This window comes from Vulpes lagopus, chromosome 2 (genome assembly GCF_018345385.1).
Source record: "Vulpes lagopus strain Blue_001 chromosome 2, ASM1834538v1, whole genome shotgun sequence".
NCBI classification, from domain to species: Eukaryota; Metazoa; Chordata; class Mammalia; order Carnivora; family Canidae; genus Vulpes; species Vulpes lagopus.
Window position 1 is genome coordinate 5,991,394 of NC_054825.1, and position 26,437 is coordinate 6,017,830.

General features: G+C 48.7%; 1 protein-coding gene across 2 annotated transcripts in view; it reads left to right on the forward strand.

The window, feature by feature from the left end:
• Nucleotides 1-26,437, forward strand: part of ADAM12 (ADAM metallopeptidase domain 12) — a 331,063-nt gene that overhangs the window by 224,965 nt on the left and 79,661 nt on the right. For both annotated transcript variants that reach the window (XM_041745566.1, XM_041745567.1), the window contains exons 6-10: nt 10,657-10,843; nt 17,667-17,732; nt 19,004-19,075; nt 23,685-23,854; nt 26,017-26,101. In XM_041745566.1, coding sequence (XP_041601500.1) covers nt 10,657-10,843; nt 17,667-17,732; nt 19,004-19,075; nt 23,685-23,854; nt 26,017-26,101 — 580 coding nt within the window. The remainder of the gene's footprint in view (nt 1-10,656; nt 10,844-17,666; nt 17,733-19,003; nt 19,076-23,684; nt 23,855-26,016; nt 26,102-26,437) is intronic.

Consider the following 26,437-nt stretch of genomic DNA (forward strand, 5'->3'; position numbering starts at 1 on the left):
TAACATTCAAATAGGATAAATCTGCCTTCTGTGCTCGCCCACACCCCACGGTCACAACCCCCACCCTTCTTCCCAGGGCTGCCCGCCAAAGGCGCAGGTAATTGGGCTCCCACACGGAGAGGTCAACCGCTGTGCCCAGATGGAGCAGCCTCTGCTTCTCAGGCTTCGCCCCTCGTCTCCCACACCTGGACGGTGTTCCCTCCGGGGTACTTGGCACAGACCCTAATCTGGCAAAGAGGAGGACTATGAAACTCCTTGTGGCTGGGGTTTCAGGAAGAGTCAGGAGAGTGGGTGCTGGGCCGTCTGGTGTTGACCACCAGAGAGCGTGGACCTCCTAACTCCTCGTGCCGTTGCTGCCGAAGCAGCAGACCGTGCATCAACAGAGACGTTCTGGAGTTACGGAGTCAACCTTGTGACCTCCCAAGTAGAGACCCAGCCCAGAGAGAAGAAGCTCTGCTGGATCCACCGCCGGAAGAAGAATCGATTGAGACTTGAGATAAAGGGGGAAGGCAGCCAGCGTGGCACCAGCCCGGTAGATCTAGAGAAAGAATAATAGGCATTAAAAATGATGTTCACCCTGGTGTGACCCCAAAACACATTCAGATCGAGGAATGTAGGGGGGAAACTCCAATGTCCTAGGGGACACATTAATTAGAGCTCAGCAGATTACGGCGCTGCAGAGAAAAAGCAGAGAGGGAATGTCCTCGCTGCCTCAGGAAGGCCGGATCAAAGACGGGCAGGAGGAAAAATCTCGGTGCTGGAAGAGAGAAGAGAGGAGGGAAGCAAACAAGTCCGCCTTCTTCATTTGAAGCTTGGGGTGCGGTGGGCGGAGGGCAGGGGGATAGATAAGGAGCGAGGAGATAGGAAGATCCCAGCAGAAAGCAGGATTAAAGAGGGAACAGCTCTCTAGTAGGGAGGATGGAGCGCAACGTGGAAAATAGGTCATAAAAATGAGCGCAGCCCTGCAGCCTGCTCCCACTCGGAAAGGATCCAAGTCAAAGGCAAAGGATCCAAGTCAAAGGCAAAGGATCCAAGTCAAAGGCAAAGTCACTTTTCGGCTCTAGTATGTCTCCCCAAAATGCCCAGTCCTCGTTAGCGCGGTTCCGGCGCAGAGATGCATGATTCTCCTTTGACATCCTGGTTCCTCAGTTGCTCTCCCCGTCCTGGGCCTCACCGCCCCCCGCCCCGGGTCAGGTGAGTACCTGACCACAGCAGCCCCGTGAGCATCAGGGACCCAGCCGCCACGGTGCTGGGGACAGAGGCCTGCTCCCGCCCTAGAGCGCCAACCTGCTGTGTTCTGTCGTCCGGCAGACATCCAGCCCTGGCTCACTCCTGCTGGAGCGTCAGAGCACCGCGTCCCCATGTCCTGATCCTGTTCGCTGGTGCCACCTTCCCATCCCCGTCCAGCTCTCTGGCTGGAGCGTGAGCTCCTCGAGGCAAGACACTGTCTCTCACCATTTCCTCTCGTTCTCTTGCTGCATCCTCTCAGCTCCTCTTCGTGTCGGGCACGAGGTGGCTCCTGCCCCATCCCAGGGGCTCCCGCCACCTGCAGGGACAGTGGTTGAAATGAGGCTTAATTTCTGAAGGAGCCGCCTGTGGTTTAACAGACTTAAGCCCACCGTCTACTTAATAGTAGATGAGGAAACTGGTATCTAGAGTCGTAAACTAGTGTGGGTTATAATAATAACTTTACTTTTAAGTGGGGTTGAAGCCACTTGAGCACAAAGGGCACATGTCCTCACACTGACGCACTCATGCCCCTACTTATGTTCTCGCACACCTGCACGCTGAGACCGTCGTACCTGAGCGCTTGCGCACTCGCCCTTGTGTGCTTACACGCACATGCTAACACACCTGGAGATGCACGTACACATGCACACACACATGCATCCCTTGGGGGTGGTGACGACACTCAGGGATGCCAGACTTTCTTCTTCATCATCATTACAATTCCTGCTGTCATGAGGGTAGAGGCGGTGTTATTGCCGCCACCGTGCAGAGCAGCTGAGGCCATCGACGGCCTCGACTTGATGCTGCAGCCGGGAGCTACAGATTCCCACACCAAGTGACACTGTCCCCCTGTTCTGAGGCGCAGCATCCATCTCGAGAGAGAGAAGCATCTCCCGCATTTACGCAGCCCTGCTTGTCCTCGTGTGATACGCATCCAGGCCATGGGCAGGCACGGCTCTACCGGGAGGAAGCCCCCTCCGATTCCAGCCGCACTGTCTGCTAGCTGTCTCCAGAACATGCCTCATGTCTCTCACCCTCCTTGTCCCTGCTGTCCCTCTGCCTGGGACATGCTTCTCTCCCACCTCCCATTTGGTTTTAGAAGCTTCACCAAGGGCCCAAGTCATAGGATGCTTCCCACATGAGGCCCCATCCCGCATCCCAAATATTCCTCAGCAGGCAGGCCAAGCCTACCTCGCCTGCATTATCATAGCCCTTCCTGCCACCGAGCAGGTGATTTATAAATATCTGTTCACACCCCTGTGTTAAGGCACCCGTCCGTCCTCGCTCCGTTTCTAGTTGACCGACATACCCTGCCGTACATGTGCACACCTTGTTGTAAGGACCTTCAGGACGGGGGGACATTTCTGACATTGCTTCTAGCCCCTGGAGCTCTTAGCACTGCCCTTCGATGTGGGAGACGGCACAAAACGCTTTCGAAAATTCAGTTACATAAAAATATTCAGATGCGAGTCTATTTGCTACCCCACTACGTACGTACATCATTATGTTCCTTTAAACTGTATAATATAAAGCTTGCTGCACTCAATTTTATGTAATGAAATCAAATACAGCACAGAAGGCAGGAATACTTCTTGCCCCATGCTATTGAAAAATAGTCAACAACTTATTTTTCAAAGGGTAGAATTAACCACTGTTACGGTCCATGGAATCAGAAATAACCATTATGATGAAAGTAATCATTTGCAATTGAAAGCAGAAACAGCCATTGTTAAAATAAAAAAAAAGTTCTGCTTTTATACAGTATTCACTATTTTATTGTTTACAGTTTAGCAGATAAGTTGAATTGACCCATTTGAAAAAAAAATCCACCCAAAATCTCAGCTGACAAAGTAAGAGGAGAAAGGAATCTTAGGAGGAAGAGATGGAGGGAGCAAGGCAGGCTGGAAGATGAGCCACAGCCGTCCCACGGGCCCATGCATCCGATGCCAGGCCCTCGGCACCTCCCTGGCACCTCACGGCTTGGCTCCAGGTCACTCACCTGGACGGATGTGGATTCTTATCAGCTCTCACATCACAACTTAAATGGCCTGCCGCCAAGTGGCCCGAGGGGCCGGGAAGTCAGGCACACAGGATGACCTTGCACTCACTTCCCTGTCTGCTAGATGGTGAGTTCCAGGCTGGCAGGGTTCCGGGCTCATCCTAGAGCCTGGATGGTTACAGGGGTCCACTCAACCTCAGTGGACTAAACAAGCTCTCCCCAAGCCATCAAGTAAGTGGTCAGTGACAATCTTGGCAATCTCAGTTTTTTTTTTTTTCAATTTATTCATTTATTTCAGAGAGAGAGAGAGAGAGAGTGTGCAGGGGGAGGAACAGAGGGAGAGGGACAGGTGGACTCTGTGCTGAATGCAGAGCCAGATGTGGGGCTGCATCTCACGATCCTGAGATCCTGACCCGAGCTGAAGTCGAGTCTGATGCTTCACCGACAGAGCCACCCAGGCACCCTTTGACCAGTCCAAATTTTTAAAAAATCTCTAATGCATAGTGGGTCATATTAAGGAAGAAATTAGCATGGAGAGGGGATAAAGTCAGTTCGACCTCGAGCTCTGCCCTGTGACCCTCTGCCCCCTCCCTTTCAGGGGCTGGTCTACACTACCCGGCCTCCAGCCCTCTGGCCATACCTGCCACCCTGGCTGGGGCTTCCTTTGTCCTGGCCTCCTCCTCCCAAGGAAAGGGTCCTTCAGTGGCCCCGGGAGAACGCCTGTGGGGGCCCTGCTGGGATCAGAGCTCATCTGCACCCTCTGTCGGGCTGCACTGTTGTCCATCCCCAAGGTCGCCCAAGGTCAAGTGTCCACTCTCCCCACCTCCACTCTCCCTCGAAGCTCCAATGTCCGCATCCAAACCCCTCAGTCCCCAAAGGGGCTCCCCTCCTACGTCTTTTCCACTGATGGTCTAGCCCACCTCTGACTCTTAAGCTTGGCCCCTGGTGACCTTTGAGGACCCCTCTCGCACTCCCCACCCCTGCAGGCTGCCACGCAGGGTGTCTCTTTTTCATATCCCCTCATCGCCACCCTAGCTCAACCCTTGCTCCAAGATTTTTTAATCCTCCCACCCATACTTCCTCCCTCTTCCCTCCCTTCCCTTCACAGCCATCTAGCACATTCCAGAAGGTCATGTTTCAAAAACACTGCTTGATCGTAACGTAAGTCCTGCCACCCCTCTGCACACAGAACCACATGCTCCCTGCGGCCTGCAAGCCAGAGAGCCTCTCGTTCCCTCACGCGCTCCTGCCAGGCTTCCCGCGGCTGTCTGCTGACCGCCTGCTCACGTACTGATCGGCCGGGGGCCATGCGGGGCCCCGTGCCCGGCCAGGAAGACCACAGCAGACAGGAGGATGCTCCCGGGTGTGTAACGCAGCCACACGCCGTGTCAGTAGTGCGTAGTAGGTGCTGTGAAGTGGGCACCCATGAAACCGCAAGGGGAACCCCCAAGGGGCCTGAGTGCGGGGCAGACCTGGGGCGTGGCCGAGCTGGCCCTTGGAGACTATGCGTCAGCCCCGAAGGTCGTTCTAGCCGGGGGCTGTGGTGGGAACACCGAGGAACAGAACGTGGCTGTGGCCTTAACGCGGCTTGCATCCCCAAAGGCCGGGGGTGGCCACCAACGGTTACGCTAAGGGAGCCCGTGGGCCTGTAGAGGCTCCTGGGATGGGGGCAGGGGCAGCAGGAGGACAGAGGGGACCCCAAGAGCAGCATCCTGGCGGCCTGCACGAAGGCTGTGGAGCGGTGGGTGCTGAGGCTGCCGGGCAGCCAAGGCCAAAGCCAAGGTGAAGGATGGGGCCAGAGAAGGAAGCCGGAATCCTGCACCCCACCTTCCTTCCACGGCCCCGCTGTCCACGTCCCTGCACCCTCATGTGCGCACCCTGACCTTCCTCTCTCCTCCACTCCTGCTCCTTCAAGGCCGCTCGCCTGGCCTTCGTGCTCCCCACCCTCCAGGTCCTCCCCACCCTCTGGGTCCTCCCCACCCTCCGGGTCCTCCCCTCAGGGCCCCTGTTTCATGCGGCCCATGAGTGACCCTCCCTCGGTCAGCCGGTGGGCGGTGTTTGCATTCGGAGTCCGGCTGTGTCCTCCCCAGGGTGAGTCCTCGGTGGCCAAGGAGACAGGGCCAGCCACCCAGTGTGGCCGAGGACAAGGGACCAGCTGGGGGCCAGGTCCACCCGGGGCTCGCCAGCTGCGCCGCTGACCAGCCGGGTGGCTGTGAGATTCCTGGGGCCGCCAGAACAAGCCACCAAAAGTGGGGGCTGAGAGCGACAGAAAGGTATCCTCTCGCAGTTCTGGAGGCCAGGAGGCTGAAGTCAGGAGGCCGCAGCCTGGGAGGGAGGATGCCCCCGTGCCTCTCTCCCGATTCCTGGCGGCTCCTGGCAACCCCCGGCATGCCCCATCTTGTCGCCACACGCCTGGTTTCTGCCCCCACCTTCATGGGGCCTCCCCGCTGTGTCTCTGTCTTCTCCTTTTTCTCTAAGGGGCCGTGTCATTGAATTTAGGGCCCACCGTCAATCCAGGATGAGCTCACCTTGAGATCCTTAAAATCCCACCTGCAAAGACCCTTTTCCCGAGGGTGCCGTTCACAGGTACCAGGCTTGAGACTCAGACATACCCTTCGGTGCAACAGCATTCAACCCACTACAGCGGCCTTGGACCGCCTTCCTGTTAGTGAAACGGGCTCATGATGCCTGCTCTCAAAAGGATCACTCTAAATATTAGAGAAAATAGAGGATTCAGAAGCAGGGCTCATGGGGTAGGAGAGTATGAGACGTATCTGATAATGGGGACAGAGTTTTTCGAGGGGTGATGAAAATGTCCTAGCATCAGTGGTGATGTTTGCACACCTCATCGGATGCACTAAAAATCATGGAATTGCATGCTTTAAGAGTGATCTTAGTGGCATGTTGAGACATTTCTGGATAAACTGCTATTTTTATAAAGGAGCCTGGCTCGGGGGGGGGGGGACAGCTTTTTCATAAATCCTAGCCTCTATTATTACTATTGGTGTGCCAGTCACAACCAATATTAAAATCTTTTGTAACAGTTTAACATTTTACCTCTTTTGTCATGCCTCCCGAACCCAGATATGAATTACGTTTAAAACGGGGACCATGGGTGAGATGTGCTCGTGTGCTCTGCCGGAGTCAGCCCAGGGCTTTGCACGTAGTAGGGGACGATGCAAATTTGTCTTGATGGTACATGAGTAGTTCCCATGGAAATTACTTGTTGAAAGTAAGCCCTGCCCCGCCTGCGTGCTCACTAGTATCACCGCGATCGCCGTATCCAGCGTATGCGAGGTGGGATATTACTTTTACCCACGGGCTCCCCCAGGAAAGAGCTGGAATTAAATTTCATGCCAACTGCATTTCTAACTTATGATTGGCAGCGTGATATTGGGACCAAAAGTCTTTTTTTCCAAGAAAATTCAATTAGTAATTGAACATGGAGCTAATCCAGATAATTCATATATTCTAATCGTTACCTTATTAGAGGTAGGCAAAAATCCGTGCGCCACTCTCCTGCTCGCCTGGGAGTAGTAAGAAAAATCGTAATAAGAACAACAACATTAAGCCCTGTTATTGCCTGATGCACCATTGCTTTGGAGATTAAAAACTGAATTTTGAGAAAAACAAAAACTTATCTCGAGGAAATATAGGCCTCCAGAGTTTCCACTTTGAAAGCTAACAAAGTCAATTTAAAATTTTAATAGATTCCTCTTCGTTTATATTGAAGGGAAAAAACAACAACAACAGGATTTTAAAATTTAAAGTAAGGCTGCCGATTTTCAAAGCAGCTCTGTTTCTCTGCCTTTTTTCTTCTCCAACATGATCATCCTCGTCCAAGGCCCCAGCCCCCTCTCAACACAGCACTAGAGGGAGGCAGGAGGGTGGGAGGGTTGAGAGGTTCAGGGCTTGGGCACCCAGGTCCCAACTCTGCCCCAGGCCGTCCACTTGCCCTTGACAGTGGGGATAACAGCCAGGGCTACCACCATGCGCAGATCCATTGGGAGAGGAATGCCAGGGGCAGAGCACCATCAGGGGTGGCCCTCATCACCCCCAACCACCCCTTCCTCTTCTCCTCCCTGCATTCACTACTCTCAGCTCACTGCCCACCAGGATGGCCGGTTCGTTATCCTCTGGATCCTCCTCCTAATCTCCCCCTAGAGAAGGTACCCGAGGTCTTCATTTTCCTGCCCCGCTCTGGCAAGGAGGAAGAACTCCAACTTCAAAGTCTGCTGGATTTAAATTCCATACCCCGAGATACTTCCAACTCCAAGTTTGCAACTAAATATCTTTGACATTCAGCTTAAATTACACTCTGCTTATCTAGCTTGGGGCCAGCGAGGGCTGTGAGAACATCAAAATTTTACATCTCAGAATCCTTGAATTTTGTGTCCACTGTTGTTTCCAGCAATCTCTAAGGCTAAATGATTAATTATACCCAAGACAGTCCAAAGCAATTATTTAATTAAGCTGTATTCCAGGCTGCCAATTGTTTAGAGCAAAGGGAAAGCCTTCACCCCAGTTTCTCAACATCTGGCCTTTGGATGACTTAAAAGATAAAAGGAGATATGAGAACATTTTTATGACTAAGTAACAATTTCTAAAAATTTTCCATTAAGTAGAAAAACTTTTTCAGTAATTTGTTTCTCATGATTAGAACTTGGTGACATGTTTTAACTGTGAGTGTTCAGCTTACTTAAATCTAACACAAAATAGAAAATGTTGTGGTATCAAATGAAATGTTGGTATCATCTTTGTTTTAGGGCAGGAAAGTCAGGTTTTTAGCAAATTCGTATTTTCCCTTCAAGTGTGTTTGTTTTCTGCATTTCCTGGGCCTATTTTTTTTTAAGTACCCTTTCTTACTTTAGGTGATTTAAAATCAACTTTAATAAACAAAAAATCCCGTTACCCATTCCAAACTTAGAACTCTAAGTTTTGTTTCATAAAGAAGTTTTTTAAGGAGATACAAGCCACCTCAACAGAGCTGATGGCCAAAGTCATGTCTGTGGGATCTACTGGGGACACACGAAATTATTTGGGGCACAGGCACCCCGGGCATGTTCTTTCTCTTTCCCATGGCCTATAGCTACATTAAATAGAACTGGTGGATAAAAACAAAACAAAAACAAAAACTGGTAAACCAGTTGGATAAAAAAGCATTGAGTTGTGAATATTGGTTTACCAGTTGTGTTCAAAATAATTGTTTGATTTATTCAAACCTCTTCCTTCCATACTGTTTGAGTGTTGAAATACTGTCATTCTATTAAAATCTGAGAGTGACTAAATACTCACCTATAAATGGGCCATCAACAAGCCGAGGATGGTGCTTGCTTCGGCAGTACATGTGCTAAAGTTGGAACCATAGCATGAATGAATGACTCAAATAAAAAATAATGAATGACATAGGAACATTTTACAAGGTCCCTCTTTTGGAAAAAAGGCTCAGATTTTCTAAAGAAAACCAATGGAGCAACCAGCTTTTTCAGCTGCCTCTTAAGGACTAAGGCATACTCAAATCCTTGGGTTGATGCAGTACAAATTATGTGTTGGAACTACTGACCTAAACCTGGACCCCACAGACCTCATCCATAGTCTTGAATCTTCTGAAATTATCTGCAAAATATTGTGGATATATGTACATGTGAATTTTTCTGAGGAGAGTATAAAAGGGTTCATGTCCCAAAAGAAGGTTAAGGTTCACTATGTTAGACGTGTCTGCTTACAGGGTGATGAATCTCACGTGAAAGTGTGATGCTTTTCTCTAGTGGAGAGATTGTGGTTAACCTGTAAAGGATGGAAGTCACTGGAAGCTTCCATCATTGCATGGGAAGTCTTAAAGCTGCCAGTTTACTATTACTCAAATTGCCATTCCTCCAAAGAAAATCCTTCTTTAGACATCAAGAAGAGCCTTTTAAATGAAAATACTGTATTATCCCGCACTGGAAAAGAGAGAAACATAAACCATCGTGCAGGCCAATGTTCCCTATCACTTGAAGGAAGCTGACACCCTCGGCTAGTGCTGCTCATTTCCGGGAAGCGGAATGCTGCCTCAGCTCCCTCCTGCCCCGGGAGGTCAGACATGCATTGTGGTCTGTGGCCTGATGCCACCTCTGTCTCTGCAAGGTGGAATGTCTAGCAAATGTGTCTGTTTTTTTAAAACAATTTATACTCTTATTCCCAAATCTAAAAATTACTTCAAAGGTTTCTTTCTCTCTTATTGTCATTCCCAGAAGTAGATGTATCATACTGTTGCTCTGTCTCATATCAGGGAGTCATGAATGGCCAGTATGTGGGCAGATGCGTCATCAAAGCACACGGCCTTCCTGAAATTGTCAGTCTTTGGAATAACATGTTAACAGAAGCCTAATCCACGGACCTGCCCTTATTCATAACCATGAGGATATCTACCATTTAAGTACTCATTTACGGGGGCACCCACCTGGCTCAGTGGTTGAGCATCTGCCTTTAGCTCAGGTCATGATCCGGGCTCCTGGGATCGAGTTCCACATCAGGCTCCCCGCAGGGAGCCTGCTTCTCCCTCTACCTGTGTCTCTGCCTCTCTCTGTTTGTCTCTCATGAATAAATAAATAAAATGCATGAATAAATAAAATCTTTAAAAAGAAACAACACTGATTTATGGCCTCCACAGGACATAGCAGCCCTGAGAAAAAAGGCATCATTATCCCATTTTCCAGATAAGGAAACCAAGGTTCAAAGAGGTCAAGGTCACACAGCCAGAACTTACACCCAGACTCCCAGGCTCTGAAGGCCACCGTGCCAGCCTCAGAGCTGGGATGTCTCCTGTAAAGACCAATCTACCTTTAACCAAGTCAGAGCATGGGGCAGGCCTCCGCCTTCAAGAAGCAATATCTAATGCTTTGTGCACTTACATTGCTTCTTTTATTCACCCATCCTCCATAAATAAGTGTAAGTTGATACTCAACCTTAGAATCCTTTCAAAAATTTAGGAGACATAGTTGATCGAGCTGAATAATTCACATGCAAGAATTTTCCTTTAAAGAAAAAGATTTCCCTTCTGAATCACATCTGCTAACTCAGAAAGAGTTACTTTCTAAGCAGATGAAACATCTCTGCTCTCAGCTCTTTTTCCCAGAAATATATCTTTGGGAAGTGAAAAATTATAAATCAAAATTAAAAAAAAAAAAACATAGAGGCTAAACACAGTCTATTCTTTACCGCAGAATATTTCAAACAAAAAAATTCCCAGACTTGTTTTCAAAACATTCGCGAGATGAATCCGCACAAACATATGGCACAGAAATGTCCTTCCCAATTAAAACCTGAGAATATAAATAAATTGGCCTTTCTCCTTTCATTTCTTCTCTCATTAAGAACAGGGCCTTGACTGTAAATAAGAGATCACCCTTAAAAAAAAATTTTTTTTCTTATTTCTTTTTCAACAGGGGACTTATTACATTTGAAAATAACACCTATATCTTGGAACCGATGAAAAACGAAACCAACAAATACAAGCTCTTCCCAGTGGAGAACCTGAAGGGCACCTGGGGATCCTGTGGATCTCATCACAACACGTCTACACTCGCTGCAGAGGACAGGCTCCAGCCACCCTCCCAGATGTGGGCAAGAAGGGTAGGAGGCAATCAAGATCTTGCTTCTGGGCAGTGGGGGCTCTAGCTAGGGGCACCCAGTGCTAGGACAGCTGGAGAAATTTTGCTGTCTGGATGTTGTGTCTGGGGGTTGGAGCCACCCAGTTTATCTGGAGTGGTTGATACCCTGTGTATGCAGAGCATAACCAAATACAGAAACCCCCATCATTGTTTTTGCAAATGTCGGCCTCAGACTCATTAACCCGTGCTGTGTAAAGTCTGGCTCCGAGGCTGACAAAGTCACCAATCATTATGTCGTCAGTGAGAAGCTCCTGCAGGCCTGGGCCTACACCCGGGGCTGCACCCGACCGTTGCACCCACGGTGATAAACAGGACAAGCGTGAACCCTCACCCACCTTTGGGCAGCTCTCCCCCCTCAGGAGGAGAAAGACACTATGGAGGCTTCTTCACTGGCAAGGCTGTTTTACAGTTAGGGTCTTCAGCATGATTGGCAGAACCTGCCCAGTGTTTGCCCGCGGGCCTGCGCAGAGGTGAACAGAGCCGTGGCCACGCAGTGCTGCTGGGGGCTGTTGCTTATCCCAGCCCATGCTGCCGAGGCCTGTCCTTCCTTCCCGGGACAGTCCAAGCCCTCTGTGCTTTCTGGCCACCTGCTCCTGGCTCTGCTTATCAGTGTTTTCTCCTGCTGCTGCTGGGTGGGAAGAGTCATCACCCGATGGAGTCTAGACCACAGATCTCCCTCCCTGCTAAGCAGATAGAAACACAGGGGGTCTCTGGTGCAGAACCATGAACCCTCCACCCCAGATGGCTGCGTGACCCTTTTATATCCAGTGTTCTGTGGGTGCCACGGGCCCCAGCCGAGCACTCTAGAAAAGGAGTAAGCATAAGCCACGTTTGGCTGGGGGCCCTGACGTTTAGTGAGTACCACCAGGGGGGAAATCCTCCACAACGTCCTAATTTTCATCTCTGCCTTTCCTGAAATCGGGATTTCATGGCTCTGATGTCAAATGTGCTGACACTGGGTGGTCGGGGGGACACCTTCTTCCAGTTTCCCCTTAAAAGACAGCACATTTTGTCTTCCCTGACTTGGAGCCTTATGCTGCTTCACACTCAGCATTTCATAAATATTATTCCTCTTGGTTCACTCCTCGTCATTTCTTCCCCCCGAACTCAAACAGTAAACACTATCCCAAATTATTTCTTCTCGTTCATAAAATTTCCCTCACACCATTGAAAGAGCCCCCCTAACCTTCACTTTCACGTCATTCATTCTTCCTGTCCTGGTGCCTTCTGCCTGTGTGACCCTCACGTCCTCTATTTCTTTGTACGCTCGCACGATTTTCTGCGGCAGGTGCTGGCCACCTCTTCCCCCCGCCCCCCCCCCACTCCATCACATGGAAGGGAAAAGACCACTGTCCAGGTAGGTGACCCGCCTTGACTCCAATACTCGGTAGTGGAGACTGAACCAAACCCCAAGAGGCAGAGTGGAAAATTAACCCCTCGCACGCACCCGTGAACAGCGACTCAAGGGTTTTCCTCCTGCTTTCCACCACCCCCTGCTCCGCCACCAGCACCCATCTTAGGGTGACGGATTTAAGGGCTGGCAGCACAAAGACTCTTCAAACACTGTCTCCTTGGATTCCAACCTCGGAGAAGAGGCGATTAAGCCCTAGTAGGTTTTCCAGTCACAAACAAGTAGGACGTCCGCATCTTGTTTTCGAGGCGCTTTGCTTTGAGCCCCTCTTTGAACACACGTTATCCACGTTGTGAGATTGATGACTTGACAGTTTCAATGACCCTCAACACGTGCACCGCTTCACGTGGAAGTGCGAGCTTGGTCTCTCCTGGCCAGCCGCAATTTATTTCCTTAACTAAGCTCCTGGCCTTCTAGAACTCAGCCCGGAACCCTAACTTCCAGTCATTCTGCCTTGTAGAGAACAGCGGAAGACCCAAAAACCCAAATAACCCCGTTATTTTGTTGATCATGCACATCGGGGTGGAAAATGAATCTCTCCATTCTCCATTTAAAAGAGAAGGCAAAAAAATAAAAATAAGGGAAGACAGTAGCTCCGTCCTCCACATTTTCCTCTAGAAAACAGTTGTGATTGTTTTCATGGAAGAGAAAATGTGACATAAAGTCCATCTACCTAATGAAAATGATTTGAAACGTCATTTTCAAGTAAGGGGACTGCTCAGGGGCCGGAACCGTGGACCTTGCGGCTTGGGGTGGCGTCTCAGGAGAGCGTGAAAGAGGCACATTCACCTTACATGCCGCTGACCTGCCTCACTTCCCCCAGCCGATTTCTTACTCAAAACCCCAAACAGAACAAGCCCCCAAATCGATGTGACTGCAGCCCGCTCCGCTTGTTTATGCAACGCGGCCAGCGCACTTGCTTCGCGCCCAGCTCCTGCCCCCGCTAAACACTCACTAGTGCAAAGATGGGCTCGCAGGCTGAGATCGTTCTGCGGATCCCCGCGTTTTTCCCTCCCAGAGCAGCAGGGATAAATCAGCGCTCGGGGTACGCACCGGCCATAATACGGGCTTGAGCTTGAGCTTGAGTTTGTCATTTTTACCAGACTCTACGTTAGATGTTGGCGGGGACCCGAGCTGCCCCTGCCAGGCGCCTGCAGCCACGTGGCCTCGCAGCAGGACCTCCCCGCGCGGGGTTGGAGCCGGCCACGGCCGTGTCCCTCCGTGTCCATCCCTGAGCCCGGCCAGGGCCACACTAACCCCAGCGCGGGCCTGAGCAAGCTGTAGGCCAAGGCTCGGGCCCCTCTGCCTCGGGACAGAAAATGTCACATAATTCATCCCAGAGGCAGATGTGAATTATGCTCGGATTATCCTTTCCTGGGGGACGCGGTGTCGCTCCCCGCAATCGGTGGGTCGTCGTGAGTCAACTGTTAAGAGGCAGCGCGGCCGTCGCTCAGGCCACTGTGCTGCTCAGAGTTGCCTGGATGTGGGCCCGGGCCGCTGCCTTTGGCTTCTAGAAAGCCTCTCCAGGTTGCGTGGGGTCACGGTGGCGGTAGAAGCAGCAAGAGGCACGGAGAACTGTTGAATATCAGCGTGTTGGGACCCAGGGGACCTCGCTGATCACAGCAGGTGACCTAACCCCGCTCCGACAGAACCGGATCCCGTCGGTGGAGAGCCGCGGGTGCCTCTCTGGCCCTGAGACCTGAGCTCTCTGCATCCCTCTCTGTGAGCTTAGGATCCAAGTTCTCCATCTGTGGATTCCTACTGGGACTCAAATCCATTGAAACTGCGGATAAGTAAATAACAGATCTCAGTGGTGCCACTGGCCTTGTGGCCTCCACCTCGGTATCTCACGGTTGCCCCTGGTTGCCCCTGAGCCCATTCCCTGAGCCCATTCCCCTGGCTGATTGTCTCTCTTGCCGGCTCCTCCTGCAGCCCGCCCATCGGCCAGGCCCCAGGGGCTGTCTCCCACGCGGGTGTGATCGGTGTGCTTCACCCTCTCAAGAATCAGTGTCACCATGGTAGAGAAGACCTGGCAGAGCAGGGGACCAGGGCTCAGCTTATAAATATTCATGAAGTGGCCTCAGAGTCCAGGCACAGAGCCTCGTGTGAGCCAACAATGACCCTGTTTTACTCAGAGGAAGATCACACTTTTGATTTATTGAATTTGCTGACCTCGCCACCTACGGAGACATTGGCCCCGGCTTCATTGTTATTGTTCTTTTGTCGTTGGTTGTATCACACCCAACTGGAATCCATTTGCCGAGCTCCATGGTTACTGTCCCACGTTGTCACCAGCAATCTCCTGGCTTCCACCACTGTCTTCCCGTAACCCATTCTCCCAGCAGCCAGAGTGATATTTTTAAAACCCACATGCCAGGGTCTCCCTGTTGCTCTCAGGTCACTAGATTACCCTTCAGCCTCCTTGCCGTGGTCTTTGCCCCGTCCACAGCTCATCCATGCTCTTCCCTCCTGCTCGAGACCATGTGGCCATCCTGCCTGTTGCCGTGACACTCCACGGTCTCCCAGCCTCAGAACTTCTGCTGCTGGTATTCCATCTGTCGGAACACCGTTCCCTGCACACACACCGACTTCTCATCCCTCAGCTCACAGCTGCCTTCGTCACACGCCCCCTTTTTATCCTCCTTGCAGAATGCCACGTGTCCCTACTGTTGCCCCTTCTACAGACTAAGCTTTAGTTTTGCTAGTTTTTGTTGTTGTTGTTACCCTGTCTCCTAACCCCTCCTGGAATGTGAGCCTCGTGGGCCTGCGACCTTGGGTTTCTTGTCCAGCCCTACCTCCCCAGCACCCGACATAGTGCCCAACGCAGAGAGCGACAGTAGATATTTGTGGGGTGAGCAAATGATACACACATAGTCTGGCCCAGAAGGAGGGAGGAGATACGATAAGCGTTTATTGAAACCCTAATCTCAGCTTGCTTTTCCGACTTGAGTTGGGTTGAGTTTAGGTCCCCCGTGCCAGAGCTCTTGCTTCACCATGTCGGGGGATATTCTTTCTGTCTCTGGGAACTTGGCTGTGATGACTTCGAGAGGCCCAGGAACTGGTTCCCTCTTGAGCAAGACTCCGAGAACGCCTCGGTCTCCACCTTGGAACAGAGACCGTTGGGCCATTCTCAGAGGCTCGTGTGCCTATCTGTTTGGGGAAGGGCTTTTGTTTATAACCCCAAAAATGAAAATTCAATCAAGCAACCAGTTTCAAATGTTGCTCTGCATATCAAAAATTTTAAATATGATTTTTTTTTTAACCGGACAGCCCAGATAGGTCGAAATCATGTGGAGGTAATTTAAGCCTCTCTGTGTGCCGCTGATGGAAGAATGAATGTTCGCGGCCATGAGCCGGCCACTCCCCCACGGCTTTTTATTATTATGTGGTTAGGCTTCTCTCTGAGCTTGCATTTCTCTGAATTCATGAGAAAATTTGGACTTCTCTGAAAACTGCAGAGACAGGAAAATTGTGTTCATGTGTTTGTTTTCATTATCTGGAATTGTGTATTTTCTAAATGATGATCCAAGGCCACTCGGAAAAATCCCCTGGTCATTTATTTCACCCCTTCGTGGTCTGAAAGGTGTAGACGTCTAAACAACCAAGGCCCTTTCTGTGAGTTTTTCAATGGGAGATTAATTAGTTGGGTTTTTTTTTTTCTGTTCTGCAGCTGTATGTTCTTCTATATGATTAGCTGAATCTGTGATTAATCGGGGAGTCGTGGGGGAAACAGGCTTCTGCTTCTTTCACACCTCAGTAAGGAAAAGGTGCAAGATCTCCACCCCTTCCAAAGGTGTCTCATTTTGGGGCACACCAGCGGGTACCACTGGAGCTAATCTCTCTTCCTTTATGAGTACATAGTTATCACGATGAAACACGCCCGAAACACAGTCACCAAGCCTGACCTTTTTTTTTTTTTGCTTGTAACGTTGTCAAAGTATGAGAAATTATACCTTGCCCGGTGTTTGATTTTTCCCTTCTCCATAAGGTTTCCAGATTTCTTGAGGGATCCCTAAATTCATGAATCAGCACAGCTGGGCGGCGAGCAGGAACACTGCTATGATACAAACATTTTTCTTGTAAAAATCTGTTTGGAAGATCCCGGACTGATGGGGATTTGTTTTATAAAAGATGTTTCCCTCTGGATTATGTGACTGGAAAGCTGATTCAAAGCATGCCTTGGTCATCTTTGCTTTTTGTCTGAAAGCGTGGTCGGAGCATGAGAGTCTCAAACGCGAAGCAGCGTCCTTAATGCGGAAAGCAGCCCATCGGCTGCGGGGACCAAACCCACCTCAACCCCCGTTCCCTCCAACTGCATTTTATTGCAGAAACAGAAGGCTTTGTTTTCTGTTTTTAATGTTTGCTTTTTGAGACCACCCTCCATGAATTGCTCTTTTTCTCCTGAAAAATGCCTTTGGGATTCTCCCAGTAATTCATGGAAGAGTGCAAATGTTTTTTGAGGAAACTTGATTAAAACGTAGCCCACTTCATAGGCTGCCTTTATTTCAGAGGGAGTTCTGCGTCTTCTCCATCCCTACCCCTCGATGCACAGTTTCCATATTTCTCTCAACCCTTTCACTCCCTGCAAATCCCCTGCTCCGTAGTATACAGTTCAGTCTTTTTCTTTTTCCTCAACACTGTTTCTTTCTATTCTATTTTGTTGTTGTTGTTCCTTCCTGGTTTTACTCCTAGCAGCTCCTCCTCAACCAACTCTGTTCCATTTATCAGCTTGGCTGTTCCGTGTTTTCCAGGCTTTTACATTGTCCTTTGCTTCTAAGTTTTATTTTATTTTATTTTATTTTTTTACATGATCAGCCACAAGAAATCAGCTGCTGGCAAAGGACTATGTAGTGTTTCCTCCAGAAGGCTTATGCAGTCCCTGCTCAAAATATATTCTCTTTCACTTTTCTCAAATCCCCAAACTAGACCATAAAGGGGGAGGCAACACACATGAGACACTGAGTTCCATCATCCTCTGAGTGACCTTCACATGTGCTACTACATACAGCCCAAAACAAACGGCCGTCACCCGGCTCCTGTTCCAGAGAGTGCCTTGGTTTTGCTTGTTTGTGTGCATGTTTCATTTATATGTAATGGTCTTGACTCGTTCCAATTCCACCATCAGTGATTCAGCAAACAGGCTGGATTCCTCTTTAGAAATTGCCCACATGGAAATGGAAACCAGTCACTCACGTGGAAAAGGTTTTACAGAGGTCACTGGGGTGGGAAGTGAACTTCTAGAGGGAACAGAGGTGGCACCGGTGGTGGCGGTGAGGATAGTCTTGTAAAGTCCTTGGGTCCAGAGATACTGACAGTGTTCTGGAAGCCCCAGAGAGGTGTTAAGGGAAATTAAATCCATCTTTACTCTTGGCAGCGTAAAAGAGAGACCCTCAAGATGACCAAATACGTAGAGCTGGTTATTGTAGCAGACAACCGGGAGGTAAGAACTTTCCAAACTTCTCAGTACAATTGGTTTAAAAAAAAAAAAATAGGGAGGGGCACCTGGGTGGCTCAGGGGTTGAGCATCTGCCTTTGGCTCAGGGGGTGATCTTGGGGTCCTGGGATCAAGTCCCCCATGGGGCTCCCCGCAGGGAGCCTGCTTCTCCCTCTGCCTGTGTCTCTGCCTCTCTCTCTGTGTGTCTCATGAATAAATACATAAAATCTTTTTTTAAAAAGTAGGGAAAAGAAAATGTTTAGCAAGTTATTACTTGCTTTGATTAACCTCATTTTCGATGAGCCCTTAAAAGCATTGCCAACAACCCATTGAAAAAGTGGTTTTCTGGTCTTATAAAGCATAAAATATTACAAATGTATCTGATACTACAAAATAAAAGCAAGGGCTGCAGGAAAAGCAGAGCTACTCTGCTGAGCTCTCCGAATGCAGTTATTTGGGGGAAATGGCAGACGGCCTTAGGATGTATTCTAAAACATTTGGGGGAAAATTTTGGTTTAAAATTGTCCAATACGTCCCAAACCAAAATGAATTGGAGAATGTAGACTGCAGGGACACAGCAGAAAACCCCTACCTTCTGAAATCTGCTTTGATGCTACATTAGTCTTTTTTTATTATTATTAGTTTCCAATTTGCTGTTTCTAGATGATCTTCTCTGCATTCATTCCTTGCCTCCCTCCACTCCATGTTATGAATTAGCCGACTTTTTCTCACGAACTCACTCCATACCTATGAATGAAACAGGCTTGATGGTTTCTCAGAGAACCGTTCCCCTGCAGGAAGGTCAGATTAGAGGGGGCGTGGGGAGCTCGTTAACTTTTCTCCCTTCTCCTCTGCGCTGTTTGACTTGTTGCCATGAGCTTCTATAACCTTTACTGTTTAATTTTTAAAAACAAATATAAAGGAAATTTCTGAGGAAGTTAAAATCAAGTTGATGATATGAAGAATGGCTTTGGACTGCCTTCTAGTTGTCTGTTTTCTCTGCCAAAACATGTCACGGCCTCCATCATTTATGAGGCTGGAAAAATCGCAGAAGTTACTGTCTTATGAGCACTTGGCTTGGGCAAATTTCAGGGAGTTTCAGAAAGTCCCCAGATGGGGAAATTACTCGTCAGGATGGGAACTCATTTCACCGTAAACCATGGAGGGTCCCGGGTGTTTTGTGAAGCCCAAGACTTCACGTTTCCAGGAGCTGGGAAGAGGAGATTTGATTGATACTCTTGCCATTATTAATGCTGACATTTAAAATTATTATTAAGTTTCAGAGGCAAGGAAAAGATCTGGAAAAAGTTAAGCAGCGATTAATAGAGATCGCTAATCACGTTGACAAGGTAAGTTCTTTTTGGGGGTAATTAAGTCACTCAAAGCATGTAAATGTTTAGAAATGAGGTGGAGGGAATGCAGCACATCTCGTCTGACTTGGCAGGGAGACCCGGTTCTGCCTCTAGTCCTGGGCTGGAACACGGACTTCCCTTTCCTCTGAGCACACAATTCTTGTCTTGGAGCAGCTACAGGAGATGCCAACCCACGCACGCTGTCTGGACTGCGGTGGCCTTGGCCACATCTCCCTCCAGGCTCTCTTCTGGCCAGAGTCCCAGTGTGAGGGGGTCTCAGACTCCCCAGTTAGAGCCAGAGCCCCAGCGGGATGCATCTGACCCCCTGGAGAACTCTCAAGGGGGCTTTTTCCCAGGTCTCCTTGGGTTGTGCCCGCAGTCCCCCTGAGGGCAAGCTGTCATTTATAAGTGACACGCAGGCTCCACAGTCCTGAGACGCAGAAATTGGCTTTCCATTTAATCAGCCGTTGTAAGTTGCTCACCAAGAACCGGGAGATTGGGCGCTCACCCTGGGCAAAGATGATCCAGACCCGGAGGAAACCCTAGAAGTCTGGCCTGATCCCGGGGGTACGTGCTCAGCAACACATACCTGTTCACAAGGAGAGGGTGAGCCTGTCTCAGCACCTGCCCTGCAGCGCACCTGCAGAACAGAGCTATCAAGCTGTCTGGGGCTGGCGGCTCTCAGTCTAAAACAGGCCTCCTCTTGGGGGATCCCTGGGTGGCTCAGCAGCTTAGCGCCTGCCTTCAGCTCAGGACATGATCCTGGAGTCCCGAGATCGAGTCCCACATCAGGATCCCTGCATGGAGCCTGCTTCTCCCTCTGCCTGTGTCTCTGCCTCTCTCTCACTCTGTGTCTCATAAATAGATAAATAACATCTTTAAAAAAAATTTTTTTTAATTTTAAAATTTTTTCAAAAATTAAAAAAATAAAAAATAAATAAAACAGGGCTTCTCATACTTGCCCGCACCTTGGAGTTGCCTGGAAGCTTTCAAAGGCATCGATGCCTGGGTATCTTGGCAATTGGGTAATTAAAGAACCATGTACCTCAGGAAAGACCTGATGGATGCCAGGAAGTTTGCCAGCCTGGCTGTGCTTGTGTTTCTGGCCAGAGCTGAACTGCTAAGCACACATCTGTGGCCACCCCCAGCACACCCTGAAGACCGTGCTGGGGGTACCCAGGCTCCTCCAGTTGCTCTGTGCCTCCAGCTCGGCTAACTGATGAGCCCTGGATTCTGGCAGGTATTCAGAAGTTGAGCTTTGCCTCTCTCCAAGTGGGAGTGTCTGGACCCCAAAACAGGGGCTGTTCCAGTGGCGACTTCCTCATTTGCAGAGATCTTGGCTCTCCTTGGCCATTCTAAATTAATAACTGCTTGGCCGGCTGGGTTGGCCTGAAAGGAAGAGGGAGAGGGACATCCCAGGCTCAAAGACCAGAAAGTGATTCCGTACAAAGGTGATGTTCTGAAGCATCCAGGAAATCCTCACAGAAAGCATGTGAGCTGCTCATAGCTGGAGGCTAAGCCTGTACCTAGGAACTCCGAGGTCCTGATGCACCTGCAGGGCCGAGCAGTAGAGGTGTGGGATGCCCCAAGCTTTGCCTCTTTACCCTTTCTCCTCCTGTCTGCCCCACTTCTTATCCATTAAGAAGGTCGCACCAGCTGCAGATTCGTCAGCACAGACCCTCTGTGACCTGCTTCTGAAAGGGCTCATCTTCTGTGCATGATGTAATTTCCTCAGGTCTTTCCCTCTCATGGGACGCTTCTCTTCTCCTGAGCTGGTTGCCTAAAGGGTACATGTTCTCACGTCACACCCCACAGAGTCTGCTCTTTCATTACACCCATTGTTTCAGACCCACTTCTTCCAGAAAGGCTTCCTTGAGCCCTCAGCACAGCACCCTGTGAACTTCCTGTTTGCACCCTTCCCTGGCAGTTCGCTCTGTGAGAGTGAACAGTCACAAGGACTAAGTATCTGCAGCCTTGAGCCTCCTGCTGACCCCTGAGCATGTGGGGGCCAAGGGCAAGGGCATCCTAATCCTCGTTCTTAGTGCCAATGCCAACCTTGGCATGCAACAAGAGCCAAGCAAATGCTTGCTGTGTTCATGGGCAAATTGATGCCGCTGCTCTGATTGCACCCAACCACATTCTGGGGTGCATGGGCCAGGCAGGCGGCTGCCAGGCTCCCGGCCAGCTTCTCTCTGGGCCTAGGGTCACAGTGGGTCATCTTGGAAAGGAGTCTGAGCACTCACACCCTTGGAAGGGTGGCTGTACTACTTCCTGGTTTAAGACCTGGGTGCCAGGGCCAGTCTGTCTGTGTCCCCAAGCCAGCCACCCAGTCATGCCTTGATCCCTTGCCTGATCCCTCCGTATCTCAGGGTCCCTGAGTATACAACGGCGATTAATGCTGTTCTTGGCTCACTGAGCTGATGTGCAGACTACTGGAGCTGCAGCATGGCAAGTCCTCAGCACTGTGCCCAGGACGTAGTAAATGCCCACAGCGTGTTCGCTGTGGTTGTTGTTATCAGCAGCCGGGGAAGAGCGATCCCAATCGGCAGGACAGGGATGGTGTATGATGACTTAGGGGGAGTAGCACGCATGACAGTTGCTCAGTGGCACCAATTTGGAGAGGGAGGACCGTGTTTTATATCCTGACATGTGGAGTCTGTCGTAAAGATGTGACCTGAGAGGTCTAATAGACGGAAATTATAACCCGTCATCCTATGAAAAGCTCCTTGGTTGGCAAGCACCAAAGCTAGGTGTGAGCAACAATAACAGTCCTTTACAGACCTTAGTTATCCCTTCCACAGAACCCTTGTGGGAGGCACACACAGGGTCCCCTTCACAGATGACCACCCTGAAGCCCACACAGGGCATCTGGCTCTGAGGCTATGGCTTAGTGAGCTGGCGTGGACATTGGCTCTGGACCACCTACATTTCTGCCTCCTTACCCTTACCTTTGTGCCTCACACCAAGGAAGATGTGATCTGTCAAAAGGCAGCAGTGAGACACAGGCAGTCAGAGTCCCAGAAGAGTCCAGAAACTTCATTCTGCCCAGGAAGGCTGGGCTGGGAGCTTGCAAGTCCATAGCACAGACTAAGCAATTCTTGATTAAAAACAAGCTGTTGGGCAGATTTTTGGTCATAGAATTGTCTCATTAACTTCTTAACGTAATGCCCGTAGTTGTTATCTGCTTGAATCCCAGTCAGACCATGGCAGCCAGTTTACGTTCTGTGATGTAGTTCATGTTCCAATCATAGTCTTGTGCTAACCTAATGCTCACCAGATGACTGCGGGGAGATTGGTGGGGGAAGCGATGAGCTTCCTTGGGTCAGATGCTCAAACGTGAGGACTTTATTGCCCTGTAGCTCACCACAGTGGAATGGGGTTCGATCATCAAATGTGGAGCTTCTGTGACTTTTGTTACTCATTGTCCCAGAGGCTTGTAGCATAAATGGGACCTGCTCACATCTGGAGCTTGACTCTGGCTGCTACCACCAGCCACATCAGCCACATCTGTCTCCTTGGCTACCTGGAGTATCAGAAAATGAGGACTTTCCCATCATGTACCATGTCACACCACGTGGGCATTGGAGGACTTTATAGCCAGCCAGGCGATCCCACGTACTCACCCCCTGGGCCCTGAGCATAGAGCCATCTCCCTGTCATAACCCACATGGGGAGGCAGCAAGGTAGTTGGAGACAATGGGTAGTCCTTCCCTCCGCCCTGACCAGTCATCTTGTCCTGGACAAAACTATCCCTGAGCCATTAGAAGAGTTGCTCTTCCTTCCTCTGCCCCAGGATGATATGCTCGTGGAGAAAGGGCTGTAGGTTGAAGTCAGGAGTATATAAAGACGGGAGACAGAATGGCAATGAGAAGACCTGCTTTGGTGGTGTTACCTGAAGCTTTATTTCACAAGCCTCCAAAAGAGGAGCTTCCGTTAGAAGATCTTCCCTGGGACACTGCTGATGGGCTAGCTTCTGGCTGTGAGGAGGATGGTCATTGAAGCTCCAGAAGGAGGGCTCTGTGTATGCCTTTAGTATTCTGAAAGATACCGAAGTGTTCATCTAATTAAAGCCCTCTAGGTTGATTATAAGCGACCGAATGTGATAGTGTCAGCCAAGTCTGAGTCTTTGCTGAAAAATTAATACAGATTCATTTTCAGTAACTCATAGGTAGGACATTTTGCTTAGAAGGAACAAATTATTGTCCTTGGCAGAGTGTCTGAAAGATCCTAATTCCTTCATTGTTTCTCCTGCAATAGTTATTAACTGGCAGTCTTAACTCCTTTAGCGACAGTACACATCTATATGCACATTTTAAATCACCAGCGAACCGTGTGAAATGTGTGCTTCCATACAAAATAAGGTCAGACATCAAAAAGCCTATTAACTTTGGCATCTAACTGGTCAACAACATTGGAAACCCAGTTAGCACATCACTTTGCATCAGACACCGCAAATACTTCTTAAATTCTAATGCCGCAGGGACAGGGGAGCACAAAGATGTTTTTCTCACCCGTGTCAGTGATGTTCCAAACATGCACATATGTTCTGCCCTGCATTTTAAGTTGTCATGACTGTGAACCCCCAGAGGGTGCCTGTCTTCATCAGTTTTACAGACCACTGAACATTCGGATAGTGCTGGTGGGTGTGGAGGTGTGGAATGACATCGACAAATGCTCTATAAGTCAGGACCCGTTCACAAGCCTCCATGAATTTCTGGACTGGAGAAAGATGAAGCTTCTACCTCGCAAATCGCATGACAATGCCCAGCTTATCAGGTACAGCGTTCGTTGTCTCTTCTTTACTTAGAGAAAGAATGACGTCAGCAGCCCTCTCTCCTCTTAGCTTCACCCAGTCCCCGGAGCTGCGCACCTCTCTACAGAGCACTCCGACTTGTACAGGGGTGTTTCTCAGCTCACACCAGTGAGGCACATGTCATCCTTGACTAGATTGGGGGTCTATTGGGAAAGTCTCCCTTTGAACCCCCTAGGAAACCTATCCCTCTAGGAGATGTCCTATTTTCTTTTTCCATCACCTGGACGCTTTCCCTCTTGCAAATTTTTCTAGTCTTTGTCTTGATATAAAATTGTCCTGAGTAGACTATTTTTTAAAAAAAGCTCATTTTCTTTCATTATTAGTGAAAAATGTTTATGCAAGATGTGAGGATGATGCATTAGGATGATTATTTCCAGATGCCTGGAGAAAGGAAATGTTCATTCCTCCTCCTGTTTTGCTATGACTCTGGTTTTCTAGATCAGAGGACCCCAGCAGTCTGCATTCTTTCAATCAGTGTGCATTGAGCACCAGTCAGGAAGCAAGTATGTTTTAGGTGCTTTGAACATAACAATGACCAGCACTCTAGGCCTCCCTGCTCTCCAGAGTCCCCAGTCTGCAGGAAGAAGGCAACAATAGTACTGTCATGAAGATAATAAAATGAGAGAAAGCACAGCTATAACATAACATAATATATTGGGAAGATATTCAGACGTTTGTATTTAAAAGAAAAAAATCTTTTCATAATCCAAATTGGTAAGGAGTAGATTTTATCATCTAAGTTGGTAAGGAGTAGATTATATTCGATTAGATATAATAAATTATATCTAGTTTCTTCGAACTTTATAGAAAGTTAAAACCCATTCTTACCCCATCCTCATTTTAGAAAATGCCTACATATGAACTAAGGCTGTTGGCATTCCCTGATAATTTACCTTGGCCATTTTCACAGGGTTGTTTGTTTTTTTTCCCGCCTTGGATATTTGTGGTTGCCTCATATTTTATGCATTGATTAATCCTGAACTACTGAAAGTACATTTCAAATATTTTGAATCAGAGTATTTTGTTTTGTTTTGTTTTCCCCAAAAGGAGTCTGTCCAACTTAAATATCTGGAAATAAATTAGCCTCTTATACAACTTTATTATTTATATACATATATAATTGTATCTGTTAAAATGGTCTGTATAGATGTAAATATAAAAGCTGTAACCCCAACTACTGTACGTATGAGTATGACAGGATGGATGGATGGATGGATGGATGGATGGATGGATGGATACATACACACACAGATGAGGTTTTATATATATTTACTCCCTTTTGCCAGTTGAACACTGACAAAATAACTAACTTTTCAAGCAGTGTGTGGATACTCTGTGTATGTACATGGCCAAGATAACATAAGTAAGTCATTTAAAGGAGATTCCCTTAAAGAAGATTCAGCAAATACGAACAATGTTTAATTTTTAATGTATGAGGGTCAGATTTACAGCACTTGTATTAAACAGGCTTCATATCATTAGACTCATTGATCGAGTTAATTCATATAAGGGAAAGCCTGTGCCTAAGCCACAACATCCCCTGCTGGAAACTTCCTCCCAGGGTATGGAGGCTTTGTCAGTGCTTATTCTACACTGGCTCCAGAGGATCAATCATTTTTCTGCCGACTTCATTTTTGCCAGTACATTAACAGATACTTTGAAGAGTTTGGGTTGCTGGCCTAATGGTAATATTACACAGGAAAGCAAAACTCAGCTACAACATAAAGTCTAGTAAACCACTGCATGCATTTCATTTAGTTACCAGTGATTCTCTGTGACTCTTCTCAGCACTTCCATCAGCAGATGTTGTTTCAAAGGAGCAGCTCCCTCTGATCCATAGGAAATAGGCAGGATACAACTTATAAGTACAAAGGTCATGACTGGTCATGGTCTGAGTCTTGCAAACAAAAATCTGAGAGGACTGTGGGACCACAAATACAAAATATATATTTAAAGGAACTGAGGATACAAATCACCTGTAAACACACCCTCACGTGGCTCTTCATTTTTGCATGTTGCTCTTGCTCTTCTCACTGGAATGCCGGAATGGCCAAAATAATTTCAAATGTTAGGAAATGTCCTCATTCTGTATTAATTTAAGACAGTTTTTTGTTTAATTTCCCAGTGGGGTTTATTTCCAAGGGACCACCATTGGCATGGCACCAATCATGAGCATGTGCACTGCAGAGCAGTCAGGAGGAATCGTCATGGTAAGTCAAGAGCACCAAGGAGCTGGGGTGCCTGGGTGGCTGAGTCGGTGAACCTTCTGCCTTCAGCACAGATCATGATCCCAGGGTCCTGGGATCGAGCCCCTCATCAGGCTCTCTGCTTAGCAGGGAGTCTGCTTCTCCCTCTTCCTCTGCCTGCCATCCTCCCTACTCATGTGCTCACTTTCTCTCTCTCTCTCTCTCTCTCAAATAAATCTTTAAAATTTAAAAAAAAATTTTTTTAGAAAGCACCAAGGAGCTGATAGCAATGTTCCTCCCATTTCCCTTGATTTCTCAGGGCAGCTCTACTTTTATTGGACTTTGTAAAATTAGACCATT